Here is a 17,589-nt window from a genome sequence, read left to right on the forward strand (position 1 = left end):
AACACAATATGATAATGGTTCCCCCCAACCCTGTATCCATCAACTTATACTGTCCCACCTTCCTAAGTTATTTCTAGCCCATCTTTGTCAAGCCATTCTGTCAAATGTATTAGATTTACACATACACTGAATATCAATAGGTTCTGAGTGAGGGGCTATCTGATGAAGGACGTGAGCTTTCTACACGGACATGGGGGCACATTACTTTGCCTGCTCTTTTGTTCTTGGTTGAGTTGCTTCTATTCAGGTGACACTGACAAGCAGATGCATCATGGACAGCGGAGATGAGTCTGTCCCTCCAAAGCACTAGTCGTAAGGGGACTATCATTTTGGCATCCAACTGTCTAGCTGGAGTCCTTGCTAACTGCACATCCCACAGCACAGGACAGCCTCATCTGTGAAATGAAGTATTATCTACCTCTTTTGAGTCATGAGGACTTAATGGAAATACCTGGCAGACAGTATGTGCTTATTAGTAAAATTGGAATCCAAAACTAAGGGAAAAAAGTTTCCCCACACATAGAAATGAGAGTTGTTGACATCTGCCATCTGATAAACAGCTTTGAGAAGGTAATATCCATGGAAATCAACCCACTTTTTCTTCTCATTTCAAGTCACAAAAACTGTTCCCCTCACCTTGCCCCAGAAAAGGCAATTTCCAGGACCTCTCTAGGCATTCCTTTCTTCCTCACTAAAGGAAGGCTGAATTTCCAATGTATGTCATCCTCTGTTACCTAGTCTTCTGAACCTTGAAGGTCGGCACCAGCCCACAGCCATTTGTATCCAAGTGCGGCAGGTGAAATTTTATATACATAACCATCAATTATTAGCTCGTGGTTGAGGAGACTGTCAAAATGCTTCTTTCGATAAATGTTACCTCAGAGCCCCTGAGGGGGGAGGAGGGCTTAGGAAAGTTGGATTCTAGGTAGGTTTTGCAGCCCTGCTGAGACCGAGCCTTTCCAGGAGAAGTACAATTTATTTTGTCTTATATTTTCCTCTGTTTTTTATACATGATCTTTGCTGGCCTGTGGCCACAGCCTCTTGATATTTTCTTTTATCTCATTCTGTGCTAATTTCATTTTGGTCTGCTCTGAAGCTGTTCTGCTGATCAGTTCTTAGGATCTCAGGATAACTTTTACCGAGTCAGATTCGATGTATTCTAGGAGGGTATCCCAAGAATTGTTACCAGTGGATCTAATAGTGTTCCAAATTTCATTTATGTTTATTTCTTTATTCCAGCTGTGTGGTAAATAATTTAACCTTACCCAGAAAGAGATCTGGCCTTTGCCATCTGCCTTCTGGGAATTAATCTCTGAACCCATAATGTCATCCCAATGGGAGCGTCTTTGTGCCAGATCAATAATGTGATTCAGCGTGGGGACTTTGAGCCATCAAGAGCTCACCCTCGGGCTGGAGAGTGAGACTGGCCACATGAGCAGTGGATAAAAACTCTGGGCACAACAGCTCAGGAGAACTTCCAGATTGACAGTTCCCTGAACATACTGTCACATCTCAATCCACACTCTGAACTGCAATTTTCCAAATGTCTTTTAGAAACTTCTTTCTAGAGGTCCTGTCCTTGCACCAATTAACAAAACGTAGGGGTTGAACTGAATTTTGGCTTGTGGGTCAGAACACGGGGATTGATGGTCTTTAGGCTACATCAGACAGGAACTAATGCATCCTGACTCCCTAGGAGAGGTCAACAAAAGTCTCTGTGCTTGGTTCTTCCCTAGAGCTCACTTTGGACTTCTTCTCTTGGCTGATATTAATCTGTATCCTCTCCCTGTAATCCACCATAACTGTGAGTATATGAATATAATAGCTTTCGATGAGTTGAGTCCTAGCAAAATATGAAACCTGAGGGTACTTTTTGGAATCCCTTCAATGAGTATTTCGTGTCAGAAATCACGGTGTTCTCTGGTGGAGTCTTTTCCTTCCAACTTCGTTTGGCCCTAATTCGTGTACAGGCATTCATAAAAGAGGACTCTAACTCACATTAACGGTCTTTAGCAGTCTTTAACTGCTTCCATGTCAATTTTCTCATGATATCTTTTTGCTACTGCCATTTCTGGAGCACAAACACAAGAGTCAAACCAGAGGAAATGAGTTGATTTACGCCCAAAGCTAATGTGGTAGTCAAGAATCAGGCAGGAAAGACTGGAGGCAACCAGCACAGAATTAACAAAATGTAGGGGTTGAACTGGATTTTGGCTTGTGGGTCAGAACATAGGGATTGATGGCCTTCTGGCTACACCAGACAGGAAGCTTGGTATCACACTCACCAGTTCATCAGGCTCCCTGTCTCTTCTGGAGTAACACTCTGACCTGGGGACACAGGTGTAGATTCCCTGAACCAACCAGGTCAATACCCAGACCTGGCCAGGCAATGATGGCCAGGCAAGGAAGCAGGGATAAGGTAATACCTCTCCCAGAGTCAGGGAGTCGGCACTAAAATTATTGCAGTTCTTTCTAGAAGGTTCTGATCCAAAAACCTAGGTCCACATTCACAGATTAGGAGGCTGGTCAGAAGCCACGGTTGACAATCCAGAGTCGAGCTACCTCTTGAGGGCAGGAGTCTGGAGGGTGGGTTTAAACCGGGCAACTCCTAGGACTCTACCACCCTCCACCTCAGACAGCACCTCCATCCTCCCAATCTTGGATGCACACGGCTCCTAAACCCACACTCTGAACTCCAAGTTTCCAAATATCTTTTAGAAACTCCTTTCTAGAGGTCCTGCCCTTTCCCCAAAACTTAGTATGTGAAACTATGGAATTCAACATCCCTTTCTCTCCCTTCATAAAGCCACTGCTTCCATGAGCACCTCAGCCATCCTCCTAGTCAACCAGGGGAGGCACTTCCTTCTCAGCAGGTTCACATCTCCAAGCTCCTCAAACACACTGTACCAAGCCCTGCCACTTCACTCTTCCACATGCACTTTCCCCCTGGCCCTGGTTCTTCATTCCCGCTGCCCTCAAGGCCACCAACTGCAATTACTGGAAGGCTGTGACAGGCCTCCGGATGTGCATAACTAGGAGGGTTGTCATCAAAGAGCACCTGCTGTGTGCCTGGCTCATGCTAGATCTTGGTGTGAAAGAGCTCACTGAATCCCAGCAACTCTACTCAGGCCATCCCCATTTTATAGATGAGGAAACTGAAGCTCGCCAAGGCTGAATGAGTTGCCCACATCACAAAGACGGTAAGTCGCAGAGCTGAGCCTCAAAAGAGGGCTGTGTCACTGCAGAACTAGACCAGGTCTCATAGGATGAGGGAGCTGAAGCAAGGACTGGAAACAGGAGCCACCTCTGAAATGCGGGTGTCAAAGGGTCACGTAAGGAAAGAAACCAGGACACAGGTGCTGGGCAGTAGCACAAGACTGGAGCTTCCAGTCTGGGCAAATGATCAGCAACTTGTAGATATACAGGGATGGAAGGAGGTGGTGAAGCCAGGGAGCGGGCAGAGAAAGGCAGACAGAGCAGCTGGGGCACAGATGCTGGCCCTGGTGATAAGGGAGGGAGCTGGACGCTACTGGACATCAGCTATCTGTGAAGGCACTGCGAGCAGGAAGCATGCCCTGTCGTTGGCAAGAGACACTCGCTGCCTCATATGTGCGCTGCTGGTCCGGGCTGAACGTGGCTGCCTGCAGATGGTGCAGAAAATGGTTTGCCTGAGGCTTGTCGAGGCCCATGGACTCCCAGGCCCTGTGACAGGACTAGAGGCCGCTGCGGGGTAGGCAGGTCATCAGCCAGAGGCCCAAGCGGAGGGAGCAGGCAGGGATGAGGGGAGGGCTGAGGAGCCGCCTGGACAAAGCCAGTCAAGAGTCTGCAGTATGCTGGTCCGTGAGCAGTACAGTAAGAGGAAAGGTCTCCAGCTGGGAGGTCCCATCCTCGGAGTCACATCCTTTTTTAACCTCACCCCAGTGTTAACTCATCCCAGCCTCTTTGGTACTTACTCTTCCCTTTACTCAAACCCAGCTTCTTCCTTCCACCCCAAACTGCCCTGATGTGTAATCTCGAATCTGACCTCAGTGAATGGGATTCTGTTTGTGTCAGGTTAATCCCCAAACTTCCCAAGGTCATAGAGCATTTTGGAGCTAGGAAGCTTGGAAAGCAGCTTGCACAGGTCCCTCATACTTTACATGGTCTTCAAAGGTGTGGCTTCCCCAGTCGGATAGCACAGAAGTGGACTAGCGGCCCACGCCAGACTCCTCTGTTGCAGCAAAAGGACTTCTGTCCTCACCTAATGCACCTAGAATTACTCTCCTTTTCCTTCCCTTCTCCCCATTTCTCGCCACAATTCCCAGTGACTACTTAGTGCCTGGCACACAGATGATGCTAACTAAATGTCTGTTGGCTTGGAGCCAATGAACTCCACTTACCAGGAGGAAAATACTAAAACTGATTTTTACCTTGGAAGTGTGCACGACTGGGCTATCCCCTAATTCTTCAATGTATTTGCGTTTTCAAACAAGATCTTTTTTCACCCAAGTGAGTTGTCAGAATTCGTAGGATATAGAATTATTTGGAGACTAGAGAGCTTCTTAAAGTACTCAAATCACTGCACGGCACTGTAAGCCCAAGACTACTGGGCGAAAGAGTAGCAGGCGTTCTATGTTAGTGCCACTCTATAACCACCAGGGGGAGCTCAAGGACCCTCTCCTCCTCCCATTCGCTCTACCTTTTACCACCAGAGAAAGGGCCCTGGGCTTGATAAGGTCATTTTATTGGGCCATGAGCTGTAGGTATGGTCTTTTTCTTTAAATTATCCCTTAGGATTGTCTCTTCCTCAAACATCCTTGGGAGCTAGATCTTCCCAGTTAGGCCTGGAGAGGCTGGATTAAGCTAGCCTTAGGAAGGAATTATTTTGCCTTCATTGCTTGGCCCTACCTTTTCAGGTATGGGTTCAGGAATATGAGGCCAGGAAGCTTCTTTCAACCAATAGTGCTGGCAGCCACTTATGCCTGCCCTGAGACCAGGGAAAAAGAAGCCCTCCACAGGGAGGCAACATTATCAGAACAGGGTTTGTCTCAAACCCTAGCCTGGCCTAGTCCTTGGGCATCTGCCTTGGCGCTGGTTATAGGTGGCTGGGACAGGAAGTCAGTTTCCTGGGCATGACCCGGGATGCTGGGCACCAACCATCCTCATCCTACAGAATTCCATCTCATCACAACACACTGCTCCCCACTGCACCAAAAAGTTTGTGTGTCCCACTTCCTTTTGTCTCCAGTCCCAAGGAAGTGGACATTATCCTAATTCCTTTACTCCCTTCATTTCCATCCAGAAAGGAAGAAATCCCCTTTCCCTACAGCAGGAGCTTTCAAATGTGGTCCTTAGGGCAGCAGCAGCAGCATGACCGGGAACTTGTCAGAAATGTAAACCCTCCAACCCCACCTGAAACCTATAAGCGGGAATCATAAATCCTAAAGCTCTGGCCTGGGATGCAGCACCTTGTCATTTTACTCCAGTGATTCTGATGCAGCTCCAATGTGAGAACCAGTGCCATGTGGAGGGCAGGGGGCCACAAAGCCAGCTGTCCCTGTGAAACCTCAGTGTTTCTCAGTGCCCAGAATACTTTGTGGGATGGGGGGGGGGGGTGAGTGGGGAGGGGCCCTCTGGAGCACCCTCTCTAGAGAGGTCAAAATAATCACAATCATAACCTACAAATAGCAGCTAAGGGCTTGTTCCATGTCACTAGGCAGGTGCAAAAACTTTACATCCTCCACGCTCACAGGAATGCTATGAGGCAGGTGCAATTATCAAGCCCATTCTACAGATGAGGTCACTAGGGTTGAGACAGTGAAATGTCCCGTTCACAGTTGCACAGCCACAGGTGGTAGAATGCCGATCTATTGGGTTCCCAGGTCCCAGTTCTCAACACCACTCTCTAGACACCCTGAACAATGGATCAGATGGGAGGTGGGCTGCATATGGGAGCTTCTTTTGTTTCCCTTGGCTCCTAGTGTGCAGGGGCCTCGGAATTGCTCTTCTGTTCCTGCTGCTTTGGCCGCCAGGTCATCCCCACCAGGCTTGAGCCCTGCCCCACCGTCTTCCTGGGAGCCTGGCCAGTCAGGCACCTGCACTTCTCAGCCTCCCTTGGCTTCTCCCCTCCTACTGCCCCAGCCCTGCCTGGCCAGTTACACCCAGCTCTCAAAAGCGGGGATGGCCTTGCAAAACCTCCCCTCTAGCCCATCTCACCACTCCCTCCCATGCCCCTAAGCCACCTCTGTCCTCTGCAGAGCCATCGGCTCCCTAATGAGGTTTCTCCTCATCTCTGGTCAAAAGCTAACAAAGTGGTGGCCGCTGCTATGCGTCTGCCTGAAGCAAGTGAATACCCATTAGTTCAGGGCACTGATCACCACCCATCACACGTGGAGTGAGGTGTTGACCGTTCTAGGGACCCCTGGGAGAGTTAGGAGGCAGCAGATGAATTCGTACCTTTCTGAGCAAAAGCAGGAGGGCCTCCCTCCCTCCCAGTATGACTTTGAACAGCTCCCCCCAGCACAGGGGTCACACACCTGGTTTGCTTTCATGTTGTGGGGTTTCCTGAGGGCTCGTGGGGCTGCTGCTTGGGACTTCCCTGTAGGAAGACGAGGCCCGGAGAGTCACCGCTCCCTTCCCAGTGCAGATTTTCGTTGGATCCATGTCTGAAAAGGAAAGGCACAAAAGAGAAGCCTGAATCCCAGGCTCCTGAAGGATTAAAGCCAGTAGTCAGCTAGCAACTCATTACAGCCAGAGAATGAGATGAACCTGCTTATAGCCATGGAGAGCCTTATGGTCAGTGTGGTGGTCAATGAAAATTAATTTGTGGGTGGAGGAGAAAGACGAATCCCATTTTCGGAGGTTTACCACACGTCATGAGGTTCCGGGAAAATGGAGGCAACAATGAGTTCTGTGTAAGTTATAATTATCAGCTGAAAACATTTCAAAATGAATGCAGGTTAATTCCTTTTATTAGATGAGGCTTGGGCTGGTGAGCAGACTTCTGACCAATTAGTAAGGCACAATTCAAGCAAGAGCTGATGAGAGATTTCTCAAGCTTCCAGACCATTCTTCTTATAAAAGAGCAAGCTGGAAACATTGGGAATCAAGTTGTTCTGGGGAGAATCACTGCTCCCTGCAGTTCCCCATTGGAAAAAGAAAAAGGAAAAGGAAAAGGAAAAGAAAATCTTCTATCAGCAAGTCAAGACCCTTGAAATGATGACAGGATATGCTGCCTGTGGAGAAAGATCATGGGTAAGAGCCTCACATTCCAAACTTCATGAATTCACACCAAAGAAAACGACAAGAAGCGCTAAATCCTTCAGTGAGCAGTGTTCACCGCACCCCCCACTGAGCCTTCCCTGGGTCCCGACCTCTCCTACAGTTCACAATGGCCTAACAGCAGACCCAGGCGATCTTTCAAAATTCCACTGAGAAGATTTTAAAACAGACCTCAGAAGATCTAGATGTCCATCCCTAGGAAAACCAGTGATGGGGAGGCCAGAAACTGACGTAGATCAATCACACAGTGCTAGAAAGCACGTGTTTCCTTCTGTGCAGCTAGAGCTGAACTGAATTCCACAGTTCATTTTTTCAAATTGCTCACAGCACGGCCTGGACCTCTGACCTAAAATTGTCAAGACTGCGATTATATGGTAAGGCTGAAGGTGGGTGATGGGCAGGATGTAGGCTCAGACATCAACCCCACCCCATTCCCGTGCCAGGGCAGGGAGAAGCCTCTTCCCTCCTTCTTTCCAAGTCCAGCAGCCTCTTTCCAACAGCTCAGATGAACGACCACTGCATGACAGGAGAGAGCCCCGTCAGCACCTCTTCCCAGTGAGAGTGAAGCACAAAAACACAAAGTATGGCAGAGCAGGCGGCAGCCTTGGGGAGCATGCGACTTGTCTAACCCTGTCAAGAGGATAAGTGACTGATGTCGCAAAACTACCGGGAAAACTGATTCATGGTCTTTTCAAAATTTTTTTTTTCAACGTTTTTTTATTTATTTTTGGGACAGAGAGAGACAGAGCATGAACGGGGGAGGGGCAGAGAGAGAGGGAGACACAGAATCGGAAACAGGCTTCAGGCTCCGAGCCATCAGCCCAGAGCCTGACGCGGGGCTCAAACTCACGGACCGCGAGATCGTGACCTGGCTGAAGTCGGACGCTTAACCGACTGCGCCACGCAGGCGCCCCTGATTCATGGTCTTTTCAAAAAGGATGAGCAGCAAACTGACAAATCCAGCCATCCTAGGTTCCCAGGTCCATAACCAGATCTGCCCAACTCCCGAAAGCCCCACTGGGATAAAGCGCCACCTCAGCCTCACTTGTCCCGTTTGGCACAGAAGGAAGCTACGTGCCAGAGCAGAGAGCTGAAGGGCACCCTCTCCTTGGAGAGGAGGTGAAGTAGGGGGTTGAGGAGGAAAATGGCCCAGCAAGCCTCACAGGGGTGCATCTAGTTAGGTATCTAAGGCAGCTGCTTCAAGTTCAGCCCAACTCAGAGGTTCCTTCTGGGGATACATTCATTCTCGGGGAGACTGAAGTTTTAAATAAAATACTGGGAGCTGGAAGCCCCTCTGCAAAGCCACGTGCCTCATGTACCTCCATGTATCACATACCTCATGTACCAAAGACCCAGGGAAGAGTAAATGATTAGCCTCTGGACTGACCCTTCTACTAAAGAGAGGAGGGGCAAGGCACCTGTCAGTTCTTCTCCAGACTTGCTGGCTCACAGACACACACACACATCCACACACCCACACACACACACACACACCCACACACACACACACACACACACACACGAAGAAAGGAAACCAGCCAAGGATGTGAGAGGGAATAAGGATTAAGCCTTTGAGTCTTTGTTAGAAGGAAAGAAAGGAAAAACATGCATGATAAGCCAATGAAAGAAAGAAAGAAAGAAAGAAAGAAAGAAAGAAAGAAAGAGAGAGAGAGAGAGAGAGAAAGAAAGAAAGAAAGAAACCAACCCAAGAAAAGATACCTGGAGGGAGTACCAGGCCTGAAGAGCTTTTCACTGTCTTCACGGGAATTATTTTAACAGCAGAAATAGAGCGTGCACGTAAAGGGTCGGCAGTTGCTGAAAACACAAAAGGGTAAATGGTGTATCCAGAAAGAACATTTGGGAAACACTCAGGCAGTTGAGGAACTGGGCAGGGACAATAGGAGGAAGTCGCCCACACGAAAAGAACAATATGAAGAGCAGTAGATGCGGTAATTTAAAATAACCTGCTTTCCCTCTCCAGGGTTCCATGCCAATATGGCAGAACCCTCCCACCGTCACCCATACGCAGTTGGTCAGTGTTCATCTGTGCCTCGTGCCACAGCAGGAATGTGCCAAGGCTCTGGACAAAGAGATTTCCAGACACACAGATGGCCTGGCACACAGAGGAAGGGAGAGCACCCAGCGTCCAAGGGGCCCCTGGGAGAATAATGCCAGGATGTCTGTGCTGGGGGCAGGGCCGTGAGGAGGAGAGCTCTGGCTCAGGCCCCAGATGAGCGGAGGAGGGAAGGGAACAAGCTGCTGAGCTGCCTGGTCCTCTCAGACACCACAGCTGCTTCCCCACCATCACAACTTCCGGGGTCCTGTGTCTGCTCTCACAACCATGGTCCTCTGTCCCCGAGCAAATCAGAACCTCCATCTGTTGGGCAGCAGATGGTCTTGCTCAAACCGGCCTTTCCTGGACAAGAGGTTGCCAGGTGTCCAGTGCGTGCTCAAGGCTCTGGGAAGCACCCACGGACGCAGCCCAGGATCCTGACAGCCAGCATGTGGGTAAGAGAACTAGGATGGCTGCCTGGGATGTGGCCAGGGATGTGTCCTTATATCCTGGGTGCTCATACTTCTCCATCTGCAGGCTGCCCTGCACCCCCTGTGTCCCCAAATTTTGGAGTCTCAATGGTGGGCACATCCCCGAACCTTCCTCCTCACGATAAGCCTGTTGGGGGGCCTCCCCTCACCCTCTCACCCTAATGGCAGCAAATAGAGATGGGAGCTCATGTGTCATGGCACCAATGTCACCCCAACGAGCAGCACTCCGAGGTCTTATGGCCCCAGATCTACGTAATAAATGGGGGTGAGGCTGTTTGGGAAGCAAGATGGTCACCAGTGCATCAGTATCACGCAGGTGAGCCTGTCTGGGGACAGGAGGGATGTAGGCACCTCAACCTTGGAGAGTTCACCTTCCAGTCCATCATGCTGCTGCTTCATAAGGCAGTCACATAGCATACGGCCATCAACAACTAAGTAGATAATAGCAATATTACCTGTATTAAGATGCTTTCACAGCAATCCTACTGCCTGCTCCTTATGACCACCTGGGATTTTTGTTACCATTTTCAGAGGAAAAAGCAAGAGGCTCAGAGCTGCTCAGAGTCATCCAGCTTTTAGGTGAAGAGGCTGGAGCTTAGATGTCCTGGCACCTGGTTCAGTGACCTGTTCAGTTCCCCCAGGCCGCCATGATCACCTTCAGGTGACATCTGCTGCCTCCTTTCCAAATGAAGGTTGAGCCTTACCGAGTTGAGAGTGGAATCCACCTGCCACCCTCTCCCACACCCCTGAAGTCTCCTCTACTGATGAATTCACGGGGATGGGGTTGGTGGCCCCACAAGTTTTCTAAGCATCAGGGCCCAACCCCTCCCCATGCTCACTGGATGCTTAAACACACCCCTGGAGCCATGCCACAGGCACTGCCCCTCAACGCTCCCAAGTGTAACTTAGTAAGATTGTCCAAGGCCCTGAGAACATGGACCCACACCATGAGAGAGGGGTGGTCGGGGAGGGAAGCAGGGAGGCAAGGAGCACAGAGCAGCAGAGGAGATGACCCTCAAACCAACTGGCCCCCCCTCTTCCCCATCTCCTCCTGTGCTCTATGCCTTCCCTTCCCGGCTGCTCCTCCTGACTTTACACTTTGCCTGGTCTCAAGAGGAATATTTGGCTGAACCAGAAGGAAATTACGAAGGCCAAATGTGTCACTTTCTGAAATTATTCTTTGAGAGATGGTGCATTTTGACTTGAATGCTCAATGACAGGACTTTTGCCCCCCCTCATTGATACCACAAAATGTATTGGGATGAGCACAGATTTGGAATCACCAAAACTCCGAATTTGAAGCAGGAATAAACACTGCATAACATCTAATTCCCTCATTTTCTAGATAAGGGCACTCACATCCATAAAGACGATGGACCTCCCGAGATGTCTGTCTGTGAGCAGCAGAAGCAAGGTACTTCACCACTCTGCTCACGACACACTGCAGAAGTGACATGGGAGCCTTGCTGCCCGGCTACTTGGGCAGCCACGTTGAGACACTGACCATGAGAGACCACAGGACAAACAGGACCTCAAAGGTCATCTTACCCATAATTCACTTCACACTTAAATCTTTTGTCCGAAAATGTTTAAAACCTGAAAATCGAAGATGCACAGGAAACTAATGCCACCGAAATAACTTATTTCAGCATTAGAGGGTCTTGCCTCAGGGTCAGGACTGTGAGCGTGTCACTATTTACCGTAGGTGAAGGTAAAATGCTGGGCGAGAGAGACTTCAGGCCGATAAATGCCATTCACACCAGGCGTGACACAGGCCTCAGTCGGTGTACTTGACCTGTTGTTACTCACATCTTATGAGTGGGGGACAGGTTTTAACACGTCACCTCACAGTGGAAAAGAGCGACATTGCACCCACGAGATGCAAGAACATGCTCAAAGTTGGCATGAGAAACAGGTCTCCAGTTCATGACCCGATTCGACCAGTGACTGCTCATGGCAGGCCAGTGGCCCAGGCCCAACATACTCTGCTCCACGTAGAACTGCTTTGTGGTACCAGCCGGGCTTCCCCTCAAGACCTTACCTTTGTCCTGCCCATTGCTGCCTGGCGCCAACCCGTTCACCACGGCTTTAGAAACACCAACATCACATTCTGAAAGAGACACAAAGAACACAGGCTTGGGATTATGTGCCCCCAACATTTATTGAGTCCTGCTGATGTGACATGCTGGGACAGGCAGGCTTTCTCGGGGCCTGAGGAGGGCCCCCTTGGGCACCACGGGAGAACTCTGAGCATGTGGTGTGGCTTGAACCAGGACAGAACACAAAAGCTGTTTGGGGATGGGAAGTATATGGTAGATGACAAACTCTCCTGCCATTAGAAAAAAAAAAAATCTGCCTGGGGGACCTGAGTGGCTCAGTCATTTAAGAGTCCGACTCTTGGTTTCAGCTCAGGTCATGACCTCATGGTTTGTGAGTTTGAGTCCCATATAGGGTTCTGTGCTGACAGCGCAGAGCCTGCTGGGGATTCTCTCTCCCTCGCTCTCTGCCCCTCCCCCACTTGCTCTGTCTCTCTCAAAAATAAATAAATTTTAAAAAAGTAAAATAAAATAAAATAAAATAAAATTTAAAAAATAAAATAAAATAAATAAAATAAAATAAATAAAATAAAATAAAATAAAATAAAATAAAATAAAATAAAATAAAAATCTGCTTAATTTCCTCAAAATGGTATCTCCTGAATGACAAAAGCTTAGCTGCTCACTGGCAAGCTGACTCGAAGGCTAGCTCAAACACATCCCTGGGCATCCAGAGTGAGAGCTGTCAGCAGACAGAGACCTCAGGTTCTTTGACACCTTCCTTCACCTCACACCCACATCCCCGGTCACAAAGGCATGCTATCCCTCCCCTGCAATGTCTCTGGACACTGCCCCTCCTCACCTGCCCACTATCCCCCATTGAGGCTCTTGGGTTTCTGTCCCAGAGATGACACGGTTCCCCAACCACCGCCTCCCCACGCCCCACCTCCATTCTGTCCCTTCTCTATGCCCACTGCCAATCTACGTCTGGAGAGAACCGTCTAGCTCCTGATCTAACCATGGCCCTTTCCGGGTTAAAGAGCCTCAGGGTGCAGGACAGATGAAAGCAAAATGGCTCAATGCAATAGTATCTTCTTAAACCCCTCTACTGTAAGTAGTGGGTATTTCACCTCTGTTTTGAAAATGAAAATATTGGGATTTAGTCTGGGAATTCATTCATTTCAATTATTTCCATGAGGAAAAAAAATGTATTCCAAATTCCCCCAAATGCACAAATGATTGTTAAGAACCTAATTTTTTAGTAAGTTGGATGACGTGTACCTTGGCCTACCTGATTATATTTAAATTAACTGACCTTTCTGATAATTAAAAGCAAGCAAACACACAAGCCACAGTGGCCAGCAGCTACCTCAAGGGACAAAGCCTGGGCAGCTCAGCTTGGATTCTGGGCTCTCCAGCCACTGGTCCCAGCCTTTCCCTGCTGCATTTCCCTCCTCAGCTGCCTGCCACCCCCGTCTCCTCACAACATCCCCCCCACCCCCCCGCACCTCCCACCACCAGCATGTCAGATACTTCCAGACTGGCAAGGCCCACGCCAGGAATGCCTCCTCCTCTTTCCTTACCTTGGGGAAATCCCGTGCATCCTTGAGGCTCACCTCAAACGTCACTTCCTCTAGGTCAGCTAAGACGTTTCTGAGTTCTGCCCAGCTGGAGGCACTGAGAGACCCCAGCTACCCACCGGCAGCCTAAGCCCCGACCAAGTCCCCCCTTCCTGAATTGACAGAGGCAGGCCCAAGAAGGCAAGCAGGTGGGCAGACAGAACCCGCCACCCTGAGACCTGTGACCAGCGCGCTTGGAGTGACCCCACCCCCGCCCCCCGACAGCAAAGGAGCCACCAAGCCACAAATAGAATCATAACAGCTATGGCTTTTTATTTATTTTTGAATATATTTTTAAAGTTTATTTATTTATTTTGAGAGAGACAGAGACAGCACGAGTGGGGAATGGGCAGAGAGACAGGGAGAGAGAATCCCAAGCAGGGTCTGTATTGTCAGTGCAGAGCCCGATGTGGGGCCCAAACCCAAGAAACCGTGAGATCATGACCTGAGCCAAAACCAAGAGTCAGACACTTAACCGACTGGGCCACCCAGGTGTTCCTTTAATATTTCTGAGAGAGAGAGAGAGAGAGAGAGAGAGAGAGGGAGGGAGGGAGGGAGGGAATGCACATAAGCAAGAGGCAGAGAAGAACGGACACAGAGGGTCCAAAGCGGGCTCTGCACTGACAGCAGAGAGCCTGATGTGGGGCTCAAACTCATGAACTGCGAGATCATGACCTGAGCCGAAGTCAGACGTTTAACCAACTGAGCCACCCAGGCGCCCCAGCTATGGCTTTTTAAATATCTATTTGCTTGGATCTGAGGTTCCACGCTAAGCATTCCACAATTAGCATCTCATTTTTATACTTCAGACCCAGTCCCTTGGAGCTAGGAGTTAGGGACTCCTATCTTATAGGTAAGAAATTTGAGGTCCACAGAGGATGCCAGGCCTGCCCAAGATCACTAAGCTGCGGTTTGAATTCAGGTCTGCTCCATCCCACAGGGCATCTTCTTGACCCCAGCAGAGATAAACATTTTTGATTTTTTAAAATAAAAAATGTCTCCTACATATTCTATAAATATAAACTAAATATATTCTATATGAAATAGCTTATATGCTATTTCCCCAAATGCTGGGCCTGAAGCCCTGTCCCAAATCCCAGTAGCTCATCTGGCTGAGACTGGGTCACCTACCTAGGCTCTCAACAATCAGCCTCACTGACAGGCCAGCCTGGATGCTCCTGGATCCAGACCCAAGCAGGGCCACCACCCCTCCCCGCCGGCAGCCTAGACCTCCTGACTCTGGCCCGTAGGTTCTGTCCTGCTCACTGCCCTGTCCACCTACAGATGAAGGCTAATTCTCCCAGATGCCATTATCTCCCTCGCACCTACATTTCAGGGATGGGTGGAAGGAGGGCATTGGCAAGAAGGCCAGAAACCGAAGCTGCATTACCCCACTTGTTCTTTCTGTAACTCTCCCTTCCCCGTGCACCTGCCCCAGTTCGTCTTCACTGTCTCCTTTCTGGGGCCGTAGGTCTTGCTTCAGGCCTCCCTACACTAGCACTGGGGCAGCCTCTGAGCTGCCACCAGGCCCAGCCCCACGTATTTCCTTTCCTTTCTTTCTTTTCATTAAATATAGCTACACTTGAAGAAAATATGCAAAACAGTTCCATCGCCTCAGATTCAGACCTCTGCGACATCGTGTGTTGGTGCCCACAGCCTGGGTTTGCCTAAACTTCACACTACACACTAGCCGGTTATCACAGGTAAATCATGAATCTCTCAGGGTCTCAGTTTCCCCATCTACAGAATGGGACTGGTACCTCATGCTCACGTTTGTGGGTTTGCCAGGAGGATGCAAGGAGATAACATGAGCAAAGCACTTCCCTCAGTGACTGGCAGCCCCCTCCAAACTCGGAATAAAAAGAATGCATTACTGAATGGATAAAGAAGATATGGCATATATATACAATGGAGTATTACTCGGCAATCAAAAAGAATGATATCTTGGCATTTGCAACTACGTGGATGGAACTGGAGGGTATTTTGCTAAGTGAAATTAGAGAAAGACAAATATCATATGACTTCACTCATATGAGGACTTTAAGAGACAAAACAGATGACATAAGGGAAGGGAAGCAAAAATCATATAAAAACAGGGAGGGGGACAAAACAGAAGAGACTCATAAATTTGGAGAACAAACGGAGGGTTCTCCAGGGAGAACAACCCCTGGAGGGGTTGTGGGAGGCGGGATGGGCTAAATGGGTAAGGGGCACTAAGGAATCTACTCCCGAAATCATTGGTGCACTATATGCTAACTTGGATGTAAACTAAATAAATAAAAATATTTTTTAAAAAAGTGCCATCATTTTCATGCTTCTCTTTCCACCAAAGGTTAAAACTAATGTTTTCTACACAGCTGCTTTCTTCCTAATGATCTATTTCTTTTTAATGTTTATTTATTTTTGAGAGAGAAAGAGAGAGAGAGTGTGAGCAGGGGAGGATCAGAGAGAGGGAGATACAGACTCTGAAGAGGGCTCCAGGCTCTGAGCTGTCAGCACAGAGCCCCAGATGCAGGGCTCGAACTTACGAACAGTGAGATCATGACCAGAGCCGAAGCCCGACGCTTAACCGACTGAGCCACCCAGGTGCCCTTAATGATCACTTTCAATACTGGCATAATATTCCATCAAACAAATGCACATCAGGAACCTGCTCACTCCCCACCTTCGTGTGGGTGATGTTTTTGTTTCCTCTGAATTAAGATGGAAATTCCCAAGAGTGAGATTATCAGGCCAAAAGGTCCGGATTTTTTGGACTCTTTCTATGAAATACCTTCTCGCACCACGCCTGACGGCGAACCTGGGAGAAGTCCAGTCCCGCAGGCCCATCCTCACCCTCACCTTCCTGCCGGGCCCCTCCCTTCTTCCTCCTTCTACCGTTAAGCGTGCCAGGAGCGGCAATGCCAGCTTAGGCGAACTCCGGTAGAGCCAGAAATTTTAGGGCAAAAGTTAAAAAAAAAAAAAAGAAAGAAAGAAAAGTAAAAAATACATAAAAAATAAAAGCCCTGGCCTGTTTTAAATGACAGCAAAACCAAAAAGCCAAGCAAACAAAAAGAAAAAAAAATGAGTTACAAAGCAGGAGCTCCTGGAGGTACCCAAGTCCACGTGGAGGGAAAAAGAAAGTGTGTGGCATCTGCATGTGCAGCAAAAGCGCTCAGGGAATCAGAGACAAGTCGAGTTCCCCTCCTCTCAAGGAGGACACGTGAGCTGAACCGACAACGGAGGACCCAACCCTGGTGATGCCGCGGGCACAGTACTTGAGAAGCACTGCCTCACTTCATCCTCACAAAGTCCGGGCAGGCCAGTGCTTTCATGACGTCCATTTCACAGAGGAGAATGCTGAGATGGCCCCCATGGGCCAGAGGCCAGACAGTTGGTGTGTGAGGAAGCCAAGATGAGGCCCTGCACTGTTCCACCTGGAGCCATCCTCTGTCCTAAGCACATGCTGTCCTGCACAATTTAGGATTTGGCTAACAGGGCACTGTGTGTCAATAAATGGAAAGGCTTTTTATTTTTTTTTTCTTCATGTGTATTTATTTTAGAGAGAGAGAGAGACAGAGTGCGGGGAGTGGGGGGTGGCGGGGAGAGGGAGACACGGAACCTGAAGCAGGCTCCAGGTTCTGAGCTGTCAGCACAGAGCCCGGCACAGGGCTCGAACCCACTAACTATGAGATCATGAACTGAGCCAAAGTTGGGACACTCAACTGACTGAGCTACCCAGGCTCCCGAGAAAGGCTTGTTTTTAATGGACAGAGATTAGATTAACACTCCAGAGAGAATGCAGAATTAGGAGACCTTTTTTCTTTTAAAGATTTATTTATTTTGAGAGAGAGAACACATGTGCACAGGCGAACGGGGGAGGGGCAGAGAGAGAAAATCCCAAACCAGTTCTGTGCTGTCAGCACAGAGACCGACGCGGGGCTCAAACTCATGAACCGTGAGATCATGACCTGAGCAGAAATCAAGAGTTGGACGCTTAACCGACTGAGCCACCCAGGCACCCCCAGGAGACCTTTCTGAATGAGCTACAACTTGGTCATCTGCCCAACTCCCCCTCAGCCTACAGGTCTCAGGAGGCTGTAGGGCATGCTCAGAAGCCAAGGTGGGCCTTAGTCTCCAAATGGAAACTT

The 17,589-nt window shown here is 49.0% G+C and overlaps 1 protein-coding gene across 50 annotated transcripts in view; it reads right to left on the bottom strand.

The window, feature by feature from the left end:
* The window catches only part of SORBS1 (sorbin and SH3 domain containing 1), a 229,060-nt gene that overhangs the window by 100,583 nt on the left and 110,888 nt on the right, over nucleotides 1–17,589 (bottom strand). For 39 of the 50 annotated variants that reach the window (XM_053909753.1, XM_019445153.2, XM_053909756.1 and 36 more), the window contains exons 4-6: nucleotides 11,846–11,914; nucleotides 8,980–9,075; nucleotides 6,516–6,644 (exon numbers count right to left, since the gene is read on the bottom strand). In XM_053909753.1, coding sequence (XP_053765728.1) covers nucleotides 6,516–6,644; nucleotides 8,980–9,075; nucleotides 11,846–11,914 — 294 coding nt within the window. The remainder of the gene's footprint in view (nucleotides 1–6,515; nucleotides 6,645–8,979; nucleotides 9,076–11,845; nucleotides 11,915–17,589) is intronic. The other 11 variants (XM_053909754.1, XM_019445175.2, XM_019445162.2 and 8 more) reach the window with 1 other exon arrangement.

The sequence above is a fragment of the Panthera pardus genome, unplaced genomic scaffold (assembly GCF_024362965.1).
Source record: "Panthera pardus isolate Hobbes unplaced genomic scaffold, ASM2436296v1 HiC_scaffold_22, whole genome shotgun sequence".
Lineage (NCBI taxonomy): Eukaryota > Metazoa > Chordata > Mammalia > Carnivora > Felidae > Panthera > Panthera pardus.